At 45.8% G+C, this 13,368-nt stretch overlaps 1 protein-coding gene across 1 annotated transcript in view; it reads right to left on the bottom strand.

The window, feature by feature from the left end:
- LOC124622516 (zinc finger protein 236) overlaps positions 1-13,368 on the bottom strand; it is an 846,219-nt gene that overhangs the window by 399,673 nt on the left and 433,178 nt on the right. The window contains exon 8 of the mRNA XM_047148276.1: positions 10,812-11,026. Within this exon, the coding sequence (XP_047004232.1) occupies positions 10,812-11,026 (215 nt within the window). The remainder of the gene's footprint in view (positions 1-10,811; positions 11,027-13,368) is intronic.

The following is a 13,368-nucleotide window of genomic DNA, read 5'->3' on the forward strand; positions in this document are numbered from 1 at the left end:
AGTTTAAGTTAGATAAAGTAGTGTGTCAGCTAAGGGACCGATGACCTCAACAGTTTGGTGCTCCAGAACATACCACAAATTTCCAAATTTTCCGTATAAATGAAACTCTGGTGTTGTATACACACTTTGCTTTTTTCAGTTCCCATCTGACATATGGAATTCTGCTATGGGGAAACTCACCTGCGTCTAAGGCCATTTTTAAATGGCAAAAAAGCCCATCATACACATTGCGCGGCTCACACCAGGAGAATCATGTGGACGCTACTTCAACGAAATGTATATTATTACAGTAGCTAGTTTATATAATTGTTCAAATGGTTCAAATGGCTCTGAGCACTATGGGACTTAACATCAGAGGTCATCATTCCCCTAGAACTTAGAACTACTTAAACCTAACTAACCTAAGGACACCACAAAAATCCATGCCCGAGGCAGGATTCGAACCTGCGACCGTAGCGGTCGCGCGGTTCCATATATAATTGTAGTTGTCTACCATATACCAAAGTGCCAACGGCCTTGCCGCAGTGGTAACACCGGTTCCCGTCATATCACCTAAGTTTAGTGCTGTCGGGCTTGGTTAGCAATTGGTTTAGTCACTGTTAGGTTCTGCTGAGTGCTGTACGCAAGTGTGGAGCACTCATCCCGTGTGATGCCAGTTGAGGAGCTGGAGCTACATCTACATCATACTATGCAAGCCACCTAATGGTGTGTGGCGGAGGGTACTATCGGTCCCACTACCTGATCCCTCCAACACTGTTCCACTCGCGAATAATGCGTGGGAAGAATGATTGTCGGTAAGCGTCTGTACTGGCTCTAGTTTCTCGAATTTTCTCCTCGTGGTCAACACGCGAGACGTATGTGGGTCGAAGTAATATGTTGTCTGAGTGCTTCTAAAAAGTACTGTCCCGAAATTTCAATAGTAAGTCTCTCAGTGATGCACAACGTCTGCCAGTGGAGTTTGTTTAGCATCTGCCTAACGCTCTCTCGCCAGCTAAACGACCCCGTGACGAAACGCGCCGCTCTTCGTTGGACCTTCTCTATCTTCTCTATCAGCCCTACCTGACAGGGGTCCCAGATAGATGAACACTACTCAGGAATCGGACGAACAAGCGTCTTATAAGCCACTTCTTTCGTCGATGAGTTACATTTCCTTAAGATTCTTCCGATGAATCTGGGTACTGTGTGTCTGCTTTTCCCACCATCTCTTTTAGTTGGTCATTCCACTTAAGGTCGGTCTGGATAGTTACGCCGAGATATTTTACGGCAGACACTGTCTCTAGCTGTTTGTCATCAATAGTGTAGCTGTACAGTAGTGGATTTCTTTTCCTATGCATGCACAACATGTTACATTTATTTACGTTCAGGATCAACTGCCATAGTCTGCACCATTCATCAATTCTCTGCAGGTCGTTCTGCAAATTCTTACTATCTTCTGGCGTTACTACTTTGGTATACACAACTGCATCATCTGCGGATAGCCTTAAAGAGAATCCGACGCTTTCTAGTAGATCATTAACATTTATTGTGAAAAGCAACGGTCCTCTCACACTTCCCTGTGATACTCCGGATATTACCTTTACCTCTGTCAATTCAGTTCCGTTAAGAGCGACGTGTTGAGTTCTATCTGCAAGAAAGTCTTGAATCCAATCGCAGGTCTGCTGCGATACTCCGCAAGCTCGTATTTTTTCGTTAAACGGCAATGCGGGACGGTGTCAAATGCCTTACTGAAGTCAAGGAACACGGCATCAGCCTGAGCGCCGTTGTCCACTGCGCTGTAGATCTCATGGAGGAACAGAGAGGGCTGAGTTTCGCAGGGTCTCTGTTTGCGGAATCCATGTTGATTTTTATATAAGAGCTGTTAATTTTCCAAAAACTCCATAGTTCTTGAGCATAAAACATGTTCCATAATTCTACTATAGATATTTGTCAACGGTATAAGTCTATAATTGTGTGGATGTGTCTTACGGACTTTCTTAAAAACTGGAATGACCAGCGCTTTTTTACAGCTTTACCTGATTGAGCAGTAGCGATACCAGGCACGAAAACTGACAACGGCCAGGAGAGCGGTGTGCTGACCACATGCCCCTCCATACACACACCCGGTGACACCTAAGTGTGAGGATGACACGGCGGCTGGTCGTAACGTTGGGCCTTCAAGGCTTGTCCGCTTTTATTTATTTTTTTTTTACTATACGCCAAATGCCTGAATAATTTTGACCTTAGGGTGTCAATACACCGTCATAGCACTAGACAGACACAAACAGACAAGCCACAAGCCAGACTAGCAAAGGTCCGCAATCTTGGTCTCAACACTTTAACAAACTACCTAAAAATGCCCACCCAGAACTCCTGAGTACGTTCAAAGGCGCAGTAACAAAGTGGTTAAAAAGTAAAGCCTTCTATACAGTGAAATAATTTGAAGAATGTACAATAGATGACTCGGAATTTTGAGATGGGACTATACAAAATTATAAATTGTAATATTTTATGAGGCTACTAGTGCAGTATATTCATTCACCTACCAGAGCAGTATATTCATTCACGGTGCCATACTGTACAAGGCAATACAGAGATAAAGTTTATTACAATTATTTACAGATTACACAGGGTGGTCCATTGATAGTGACCGGGCCAAATATCTCACAATATAAGCATCAAACGAAAAAACTACAAAGAACAAAACTCGTCTAGCTTGAATGGGGAAACCACATGGCGCTATGGTTGGCCCGGTAGATGGCGCTGCCTTAGGTCAAACGGATATCAACTGCGTTTTTTTAAATAGGAACCCCCATTTTTATTACATATTCGTGTAGTACGTAAAGAAATATGAATGTTTTAGTTGGACCACTTTTTTCGCTTTGTGATAGATGGCGCTGTAATAGTCACAAACGTATAAGTACGTGGTATCAATTAACATTCTTTATCTGCCTCGTGATGACTGGGTGTTGTGTGATGTCCTTAAGTTAGTTAGGTTTAAGTAGTTCTAAGTTCTAGGGGACTGATGACCATAGATGTTAAGTCCCATAGTGCTCAGAGCCATTTGAACCAATTAACATTCCGCCAGTGCGGACGGCATTTGCTTCGTGATACATTACCCGTGTTGAAATGGACCGTTTAGCAATTGCGGAAAAGGTAGATATCGTGCTGATGTATGGCTATTGTGATCAAAATGCCCAACAGGCGTGTGCTATGTATGCTGCTCGGTATCCTGGACGACATCATCAAAGTGCCCGGATCGTTCGCTGGATAGTTACGTTATTTAAGGAAACAGGAAGTGGTCAGCCGCATGTGAAACGCCAACCACGACCTGCAACAAATGATGATGCCCAAGTAGGTGTTTTAGCTGCTGTCGCGGCTAATCCGCACATCAGTAGCAGACAAATTGCGCGAGAATCGGGAATCTCAAAAACGTCGGTGTTGGGAATGATACATCAACATCGATAGCACCCGTACTATATTTCTATGCACCAGGAATTGCATGGTGACGACTTTGAACGTCGTGTACAGTTCTGCCACTCGGCACAAGAGAAATTACGGAACGATGACAGATTTTTTGCACGCATTCTATTTAGCGACGAAGCGTCATTCATCAACAGCGGTAACGTAAACCGGCATAATATGCACTATTGCACAAAGAAAAATCCACGATGGCTGCGACAAGTGGAACGTCAGCGACCTTGGCAATTTAATGTATGGTGGGGCATTATGGGAGGAGGGATAATTGGCCCCCATTTACTCGCTGGCAATCTAAATGGTGCAATGTATGCTGATTTCCTACGTAAAGTTCTACCGCTGTTACTACAAGATGTTTCACTGCATAACAGAATGGCGATGTACTTCCAACATGATGGATGTCCGGCACATAGCTCGTGCGCGGTTGAAGCGCTATTGAATAGCATATTTCATGACAGGTGAATTGGTCATCGAAGCACCATACCATGGCCCGCACGTTCACCGGTTCTGGCTTCCCCGGATTTCTTTCTGTGGGGAAAGGATATTTGTTACCGTAATCCACCGACAACGCCTGACAACATGCTTCAGCGCGTTGTCAATGCATGTGCGAACATTACGGAAGGCGAACTACTTGCTGTTGAGAGGAGTGTCGTTACACGTATTGCCAAATGCATTGAGGTTGACGGACATCATTTTGAGCATTTATTGCATTAATGTGGTATTTACAGGTAATCACGCTGTAATAGCATGCGTTCTCAGAAATGATAAGTTCACAGAGGTACATGTATCACATTCGAACAACCGAAATGAAATGTTAAAACGTACCTACGTTCTGTATTTTAATTTAAAGAACCTACCTGTTACCAACTGCTCGTCTAAAATTGTGAGCCATATGTGTGTGACAATTACAGCGCCATCTATCACAAAGCGAAAAAAGTGGTCCAACTAGAACATTCATATTTCTTTACGTACTACACGAATATGTAATAAAAATGGGGGTTCCTATTTTAAAAAACGCAGTTGATATCCGTTTGACCTAGGGCAGCGCCATCTAGCTGGCCAATCATAGCGCCATCTGGTTTCCCCCTTCAAGCTAGACAGGTTTCATTCTTTGTAGTTTTTTCGTTTGACGCTTATTTCGTGAGATATTTGGTCCGGTCACGATCAATGGACCACCCTGTATAGAAACAAAACTATTAACGTGACTTGCTGATTCACTGTGGTCTACTCTATTAGGTTTGCAAAGAGTACTTCCCTAAAGTAGGTTCTCGGGTAAAAGTCGCCTTGTAATATAATTAAATAAGGATTCATGTAAAATCACTTTATGTTGTAATACAAGTGTATATAAATTTTATATGAGGACGCCGATTGCATTCAAGCTAGTTCAAAAGTGAAAAATATCCTATTCTATTCGTTCCCAACGCCTACCATCGACGAAGGTTGTGGTTCTGACGAAAAATTAAAGAAACTTGAAATCTATAGGCTGACCAGCTGTGCAACCATAACGTCATTGTGTTCGAGAAAACGAACTAATGGAGGGTGTGCCCCAGCTTGTAACATACGAGTATCATTTCGGACCATGTTCGTCGGCTTGTCGTCGTGACTGTTGTGCACGCCAGCGCTGTTTTCTGTACAGCTGGACAAGGTGGTCAACTTTTCCACAATCTCTGTAAACCCATTATGGTCGGTGCATATTATAGATGCTTAAGAGCGAGTGCCTTGCCCATGAAGGAACGTTTTTTTTTTCAGCTGGTCTTTGAAATAAAATTCTGAAAATCCTGGTAGAAAGCATCTCTTTTCAGACTAGTGCGTCGAGTTCCGTAACTCACTTTGCCACTCCAAGCGCCATCTAGTGGCATTTTACAAATTTGGCATGTTAGGTTGTCCAGTATAACGTGTTCCCTGTCGGAAAATGTGACTCTGAGTGTGCGTAACGGGGCCTGTCGGTTCCTTTGTGTACACAGGTACTGGTAAGCGCCCGCAGTGAGCTGACGCGCAGGTAGCCTGGAGACACTGTAGCGCATGGAGAACGTCTGAGCCAGCCAAGCACTGCAGCGGACACACTTATTTATAATAATTACAGAACAAAGTATTTTTATATAAAAAGTTGTGTTTTGTCTCGTCATTGTGGAGCGAAATAAGGGGAGGGCAGTGAGATCTCTCGCACCCTACACTCAAAACTTAAACATTCTCTTGCAGGACCAGAATCATGCGTACATTTTGTTGTGAAACAGCCCGGACGACCATAAAAGTACACAGTTCACTTGTAGGCTATAGTCCTGCTATGAAGTGTAATGGAACCTCAGACCAATACTGCTGGTTGCCAGGCTATATGGAAAGTCACAGACAGACCGGTATCCCACTACCCTCTGGGGCGGCTCCAGAACACCTTCGGCCCAGAATCTCATTTACAGAACTACTATTGTCATTAGTGATGACTCCCGCTTCGAACTGAGCCACGAAGAACATCGAATACGTGTCCAGAGACGCCCCGGACGGAGATCGGACAGCAACCAGACTGACGCCCACTATATGGCCCGACAACCAGGAGTGATATCTGGGGTTCCATTTCATTACATAGCAGGACCCCTTTCGTTGTCAGTCGCGGCACCCTTGCAGCACAGCAGTACGTCGACGATATTCTACGCCCTGTATCAGTCAATGCAGTGTTATTGCTCTTCATGGCAACTAACCCTAGGCTTACATCTCAGAATATAATGCCCACCCGCACACGGTGTGAATTTCTAAAGCTTGTCTTCGTGCTTGCCAAACCCCACCTTCAGCAGCAAGGTCGCCAGATCTATCCCCCATATGGGAACGTTTGGAACATTACGAGCAGGGCCCTATACCATCTTGGGGTTTTGACTATCTAACGTGCCAGCTGGACAGAATTTGGTACGATATTCCTCCGCAGAACATCCAAAAACTCTATCAGTCAGTGCCAAGTCGAATAGCTGCTTGCATAAGTGCCAGAGGTGGAGCAATGAATTATTGACTTGCTCAGCATATGAAGCTGTTTCTCTTGAACAAATCATCCAATTTTTGTGAAACTGTCATCTTTTATTTGTCTGTACACGTAAATCATATCTATCGATTCTACCGATTTCCGTACCATATGCATAATTCCTTCGCGGTGCGTCTTTTTTCTTGCCTTGCAGGCAATATTAATAGCTTCTTTTCAGACGATGCAGATATCTATAGTAAAATTCAGTCTCAAAGAAGCTGCAGAATATTCAGTCAGATCTTAATAAGATTTCATTGTAGTACTAAGATCGGTACCATGCTTTAAATTGTTGCGGCCACATGTAGTAAGCGTTGCTTCACGCAGTGGAGAATGGCAAAATAGAGGCACGCCGGCGACTGAGGCATTGCGAAGTAAGCACGCACAGATAGCCTGGCTGACAGCAGCAGTCTACCAACAGACTGACGCAAGGATGCACACAGACCGAGCGCCGAGCGAAACCTGGAGAGTGCTGAGTATGGGGAAGTGAGGCCAGCATGCAATATACTGTGGGAGTAATAACAAGAAGCTAACACCGAGGGTAAAAAACGTCCTCCTGCCGGATATAAATAGTAGAGTGCAGGCAGCAACAGACAGAAGCCATTAGGAAGCAGTTCGGATCTGAGGACAGACGTGGTCTGTGTCCGAATGTTCAATCTTCGTAAGTGACGATTCCAGAAGTCTGTTCCAGCTCGCTGGAGTCATCCGTTCGCCACCAGATGTCAACTTCAGCTCTGGAAGTCGGCCCGAGTTCGGTCGGCACCATGGCTGACTAACTACAGCGAGAACTTCCAGCAGGACCGGCCGCAGCGCGGTCTTGGTCACAGGCGCCTCCGGGGACTGACGCCCAGACTTCACGGCAACCTGGCCCCACGGCGCGTGGTCCGTCCGTGACGGGACCTCGCGGACATCGCGACTGATGGCTTCCCAACCGCCGGTGCAGCAGGCGTCGGCGGCTGACCTCACGGCGACGAGTTTATCTCAACCACAGGGCATCCTGGCTTCAACGGATCACTGGTGGCCTGAGGCTCCCGAGTGCGATCAGCGGCGCGTGTTGCGCGCATTGTCAGAGAATCTACACAGCAGCAGCCAGGCAGAGGGATCTGCAGGGATGGGCAGCGGCGACGAGGGAGAAATTGTAAAGAAAGTTCAATAAATAATTGTAAAACTCCAAGCCGTCTCAGTCTATGGCGCAGCCACTGTGTCTGCTGCTAACAAGTGGTGCAGAAGTCGTAACAAAATGTTCAGAAATGTACAATTCTGATCATCACAAAAGGAAAAAGAATATCTTCTATGCCCACGCCCGGGTTCCCGGGTTCGATTCCCGGCGGGGTCAGGGATTTTCTCCGCCTCGTGATGGCTGGGTGTTGTGTGATGTCCTTAGGTTAGTTAGGTTTAAGTAGTTCTAAGTTCTAGGGGACTGATGACCATAGATGTTAAGTCCCATAGTGCTCAGAGCCATTTTTTTGAATATCTTCTATGACTGCCATATCATCGAATCACACTTATAACTGGTCATCTCTTATGAATACCTGGGTGTAACACTTTTTTGGGATACGAGACGGAATGAGACCGAGTCGTGGGTAAAGCAGGTAGCTAACTTCGGTTTATTGGTACATTACTAGCAAACTGTAATTTGTCAACAAAAGGAGATGGCTTACAATGCCTTCGTGCGACCCACTGTAGAATGTTGCTCAAGTGCGTGGGACTCGTACCAAACAGGACTAACAGGGGATACTAAAAGTATACAGAGAAGGGCAGCACAAACGGTCACAAGTTTGTTTGATCCGTGGGAGAGTGTTACAGAGACGCTGAAGAAACTGAACCGGCAGACTCTTGAAGATAGATGCAAAGTATGCGGAGAAAGTCTACTTAGAAAGTTCCACGAAACAGCTTTAATTGATGAATCTAGAAATATACTACAACTCCTACATTATCTCTCTCGTACGGGTCGTGAGGACACCATTAGCTAGCACGCACAGAGGCATTTAGTCGGTCAGTCTTCTCGTGCTTCCTACTAGAATGGAAACGAAAGATATAACTGGTAAAATAGGAAGTGCCTTCCGCCATGCACTTCTCAGTAGCTTGCAGAACATGAATGTGCTAGGAGCGTTCCATTAGTAATGCAGCACTTTTTTTCGGTGGAAATAATGCGAAATTTATTGTGAAACACAGTGGAATATTCCCGCTTCAGCTCCTATACTTTTATGGAGCTCCGATAAGTGGCTCTATGTAGCCTTTAAAATGGCGTCTGTAACGGAGGTGCGTTCCAAGCAGAGAGCTGTCATTGAGTTTCTTTTGGTGGAAAACCAGAGCATCGCATATATCTATGGGCGCTTGCAGAATGTCTACGGAGACTGGCAGTGGGCGAAGTGTTCGTCATCATCGCAACAAGGTCGTGCAAATCTGTCCGATCTCCCGCTAACCGGTTGGCCGTACACAGCTGTAACTCCTGTGATGTTGGAACGGGCGGACACTGTAATTCGAGGTGATCCATGGATCACAATCAAACACCTCGCTGCACAACGGGGCATTTGTGTTGGTAGCGCTGACACACTCGTCCACCAGTTGGAGTACTCAAAGATGTGCGCCCGCTGGGTTCCTAACGGTAGACCATAAACAGCAATGAAGGGCCATCTGTCTTTCATGTTACGAGGCTGATCGTGACAATTTTTTGTCCATCATCGTCGCAGGCAATGAAACAACTACAGTCCATCGAGTGGCGCCACACCACCTCTCCCTCAGCTGGTAAATAGCGACGGTCGTCTGGGATTCTGAAGGGGCTATTCTGTTTGATGTCCTCTCTAATGGTGCAACTGTCAACACTGTACTGTGCTATTTTCAAAAAACTGAAGGAACGACTTCAACGCTTTCGTCATCACAAAAATGCAAATGACAACAAAGGGCCTCACATAAATCTGCATACCAGAGAGGTGCTCACAAAACTTCATCGGACTGTTCTCCCTCACCAACCCTACAGCCCGGATCTCGGACCTTCCGACTTCTGTATCTCTGACCCCAAGCTGGAAGCATAACGTGGATGATGGGAAGGTTATTGATGCAGCAAGACGATGGCTCTCACGTTGATCGGTGTGTGGTAACATGCGGCCATACAGGCACTCCCAGAAAGGTGGCGTAAGGTCGTCGCATTGAACGGATATCATGTTGAAAAATAAGATATTGTAGCCATAGGAGTGGGAAGTATTACGGTGTACTGGAATCCTGAATGAAACCGACCTGCTTTCAGTAAAAAAAGTGTTGCATTACTTATTACAATTACTTATTGCATTACTTATTACAATGTTGACTGGAATACGCTCTCTCAAATTCTGAAGGTGGCAACGGTAAAATACAGAGAGCGAAAGGCTATTTATAATTTGTACAGAAACCAGATGGCAGTTAGGATTGGGAAGGGAGTGAGACAGGGTTGTAGTCTCTCCCCGATGTTATTCAATCCGTATATTGAACAAACAGTGAAGGAAACAAAAGAAAAATTCGGAGTAGGTATTAAAATTCAGGGAGAAGAAATAAAAACTTTGAGGTTCGCCGATGACATTGTAATTCTGTCAGAGACAGCAAAGGACTTGGAAGAGCAGTTGAACGGAATGGATAGTGTCTTGAAAGGAGGATATAAGATGAACATCAACAAAAGCAAAACGAGGATAATGGAAAGTAGTCGAATTACGTCGGGTGATGCTGAGGGAATTAGATTAGGAAACGAGACACTTAAAGTAGTAAAGGAATTTTGCTATTTGGGGAGCAAAATAACTTAGATGGTCGAAGTAGAGAGGATATAAAATTTAGACTGGCAATGGAAAGGAAAGCGTTTCTGAAGAAGAGAAATTTGTTAACATCGAGTATAGATTTAAGTGTCAGGAAGTCGTTTCTGAAAGTATTTGTATAGAGTGTGACCATGTATGGAAGTGAAACATGCACAATAAATAGTTTGGACAAGAAGAGAATAGAAGCTTTTGAAATCTAGTGCTACAGAAGAATGCTGAAGATTAGATGGGAGAAGAGGAGTTTGTGGCACAACTTGACTAGAAGAAGGGATCGGTTGGTAGGACATGTGTTGAAGCATCAAGGGATCACCAATTTTGTATTGGAGGGCAGCGTGGAGGGTAAAATCGTAGAGGGAGACCAAGAGATGAATACACTAAGCAGATTCAGAAGGATGTAGGTTGCAGGAGGTACTGGGAGATGAAGAAACTTGCACAGGATAGAGTAGCATGGAGAGCTGCATCAAACCATTCTCAGGACTGAAGACCACCACAACAACAACATACTTATTGGACGCACCCCGCTTCTGTGCTTAAGAACCCACCCACGTGTAGAGGCCAGAGTGCAGAGTACTCACGCGCTCATGAGGTTGGGGTGGACGGCGCGGATGTGCTGCTGGAGGCTGGGCAGCCCGTCCACGGTGAGCGGGCAGAAGTGGCAGCGGCGGGGGCCCGCCAGGTGCTGGATGGCCGTGTGGCGGTGCCGCGTGGAGCGCCGATGCGCCAGCGCCTCCGCGCTGCTGCCGAACTCCAGCGAGCACGCCGAGCAGAAGAACAGCTCCCGGCCGTGCGCCTGCGCAGACCGACATCGACACCTGCATGGTAGGCTTTCAGGGGTAGTACCACCTGCTACCTGAGACGACATCCTCCCCTTGGGTGACATTGTCAAACGAGAGATTGATACGTTATTAACAGACATTTCCTCAACAGCTGTTCCTGAGATAACTTACCGGTTAGGAGTATTTTTATTTGTGATATGCCGTCTCCAGCGAAAATATTTTCTGTTTTAAAGCAATGCGTTTCGGACGTATCGCCCCATTCTCACGGACTACAATTTAGGGTTATATCTGCCTCCTCAGTTAATGACTCAGTAGCAAATGTACCACACAGTAGCTACTTTCCCGCGAAAAAGCGACTCAGAGAAAGAACTATTGGCCTTTAAAATTGCTACACCACGAAGATGACGTGCTACAGACGCGAAATTTAACCGATAGGAAGAAGATGCTGTGATATGCAAATGATTAGCTTTTCAGAGCATCCACACAAGGTTGGCGCCGGTAGCGACAACTACAACGTGCTGACATGAGGAAAGTCTCCAACCCATTTCTCATACGCAAAAAGCAGTTGACCGGCGTTGCCTGCTGAAACGTTGTTGTGATGCCTCGTGTAAGGAGGAGAAATGCGTACCATCACGTTTCCGACTTTGATAAAGGTCGGATTGTAGCCTATCCCGATTGCGGTTTATCGTATCGCGCCATTGCTGCTCGCGTTGGTCGAGATCCAGTGACTGTTAGCAGAATATGGAATCGGTGGGTTCAGGAGGGTAATACGGAACGCCGTGCTGGATCCCAACGGCCTTGTGGCCGGCCGGAGTGGCCGTGCGGTTCTGGGCGCTACAGTCTGGAGCCGAGCGACCGCTACGGTCGCAGGTTCGAATCCTGCCACGGGCATGGATGTGTGTGATGTCCTTAGGTTAGTTAGGTTTAATTAGTTCTAAGTTCTAGGCGACTGATGACCTCAGAAGTTAAGTCGCATAGTGCTCAGAGCCATTTGAACCAACCAACGGCCTTGTGTCACTAGTAGTCGAGATGACAGGCATCTTATCCGCATGGCTGTAACGGATCGTGCAGCCACGTCTCGATCCCTGAGTCAACAGATGGAGACGTTTGCAAGACAACAACCATCTGCACGAACAGTTCGACGACGTTTGCAGCAGCATGGACTATCAGCTAGGAGACCATGGCTGCGGTTATCCTTGACGCTGCATCACAGACAGGAGCGCCTGCAATGGTGTACTCAACGACGAACATGGATGCACGAATGGCAAGACGACATTTTTTTTTCAGATGAATCCAGGTTCTGTTTACAGCATAATGCTGGTGGCGGCCGTGTTTGGCAACATCGCGGTTAACGCACATTGTAAACGTGTATTCGTCATCGCCATACCGGCGTATCACTCGGCGTGAGAGTATGAGGTGCCACTGGTTACACGTCTCGGTCACCTCTTGTTCGCACTGTCGGAGCTTTGAAAGGTGGACGTTACATGTCAGATGTGTTACGACCCGTGGCTCTACCCTTCATTCGATCCCTGCGAAACCCTACATTTCAGCAGGATAATGCACGACCGCATGTTGCAGGTCCTGTACAAGCCTTTCTGGATACAGAAAATGTTCGACTGCTACCCTGGCCAGCACATTCTCACCAACTGAAAACATCTGGTCAATGGTGGCCGAGCAACTGCCTCGTCACAAAACGCCAGTGATTACTCTTGATGAACAGTGGTATCGTGTTGAAGCTGCATGGGCAGCTGTACCTGTACATGCCATCCAGCTCTGTTTGACTCAATGCCCAGGCGTATCAAGGCCGTTATTACGGCCAGAGGTGGTTGTTCTGGGTACTGATTTCTCAGGATCTATGCACCCAAATTGCGTGAAAATGTGATCACATGTCAGTTCTAGTATAATATATTTGTCCAATGAATACCCGTTTATCATCTGCATTTCTTCTTGGTGTAGCAAGTTTAATGGCCAGTAGTGTAGTTCCCTCCCGCCGGAGGTTCGAGTCCTCCCTCAGGCATGCATTTATGTGTTGTTCTTAGCGTAAGTTAGTTTATGTAGTGTGTAAGTCTAGGGACCGATGACCTTAGCAGTTTGGTTCCTTAGGAATTTACACACATTTGAACATTTTTTAAATGATAGTTGTTCATCTGCCCACGAAATATTTGTCTCCTCCATCGGTCAAAAACTTTCACATTCAAATAATGTAACACTTTTATGACTGTATTACATTAAAATTTGTGTGAATCTAGAGTGTATTAAAGAATCAGAGCTCGTAATATCACTGTTTGCATAACAGGTGAGTTTGAACAAAGTTATTCAAATCAGTGACAGTTAAAAATATTTTACATTCTTGCAC

This window comes from Schistocerca americana, chromosome 1 (assembly GCF_021461395.2).
Source record: "Schistocerca americana isolate TAMUIC-IGC-003095 chromosome 1, iqSchAmer2.1, whole genome shotgun sequence".
In the NCBI taxonomy this organism is placed as follows: Eukaryota; Metazoa; Arthropoda; class Insecta; order Orthoptera; family Acrididae; genus Schistocerca; species Schistocerca americana.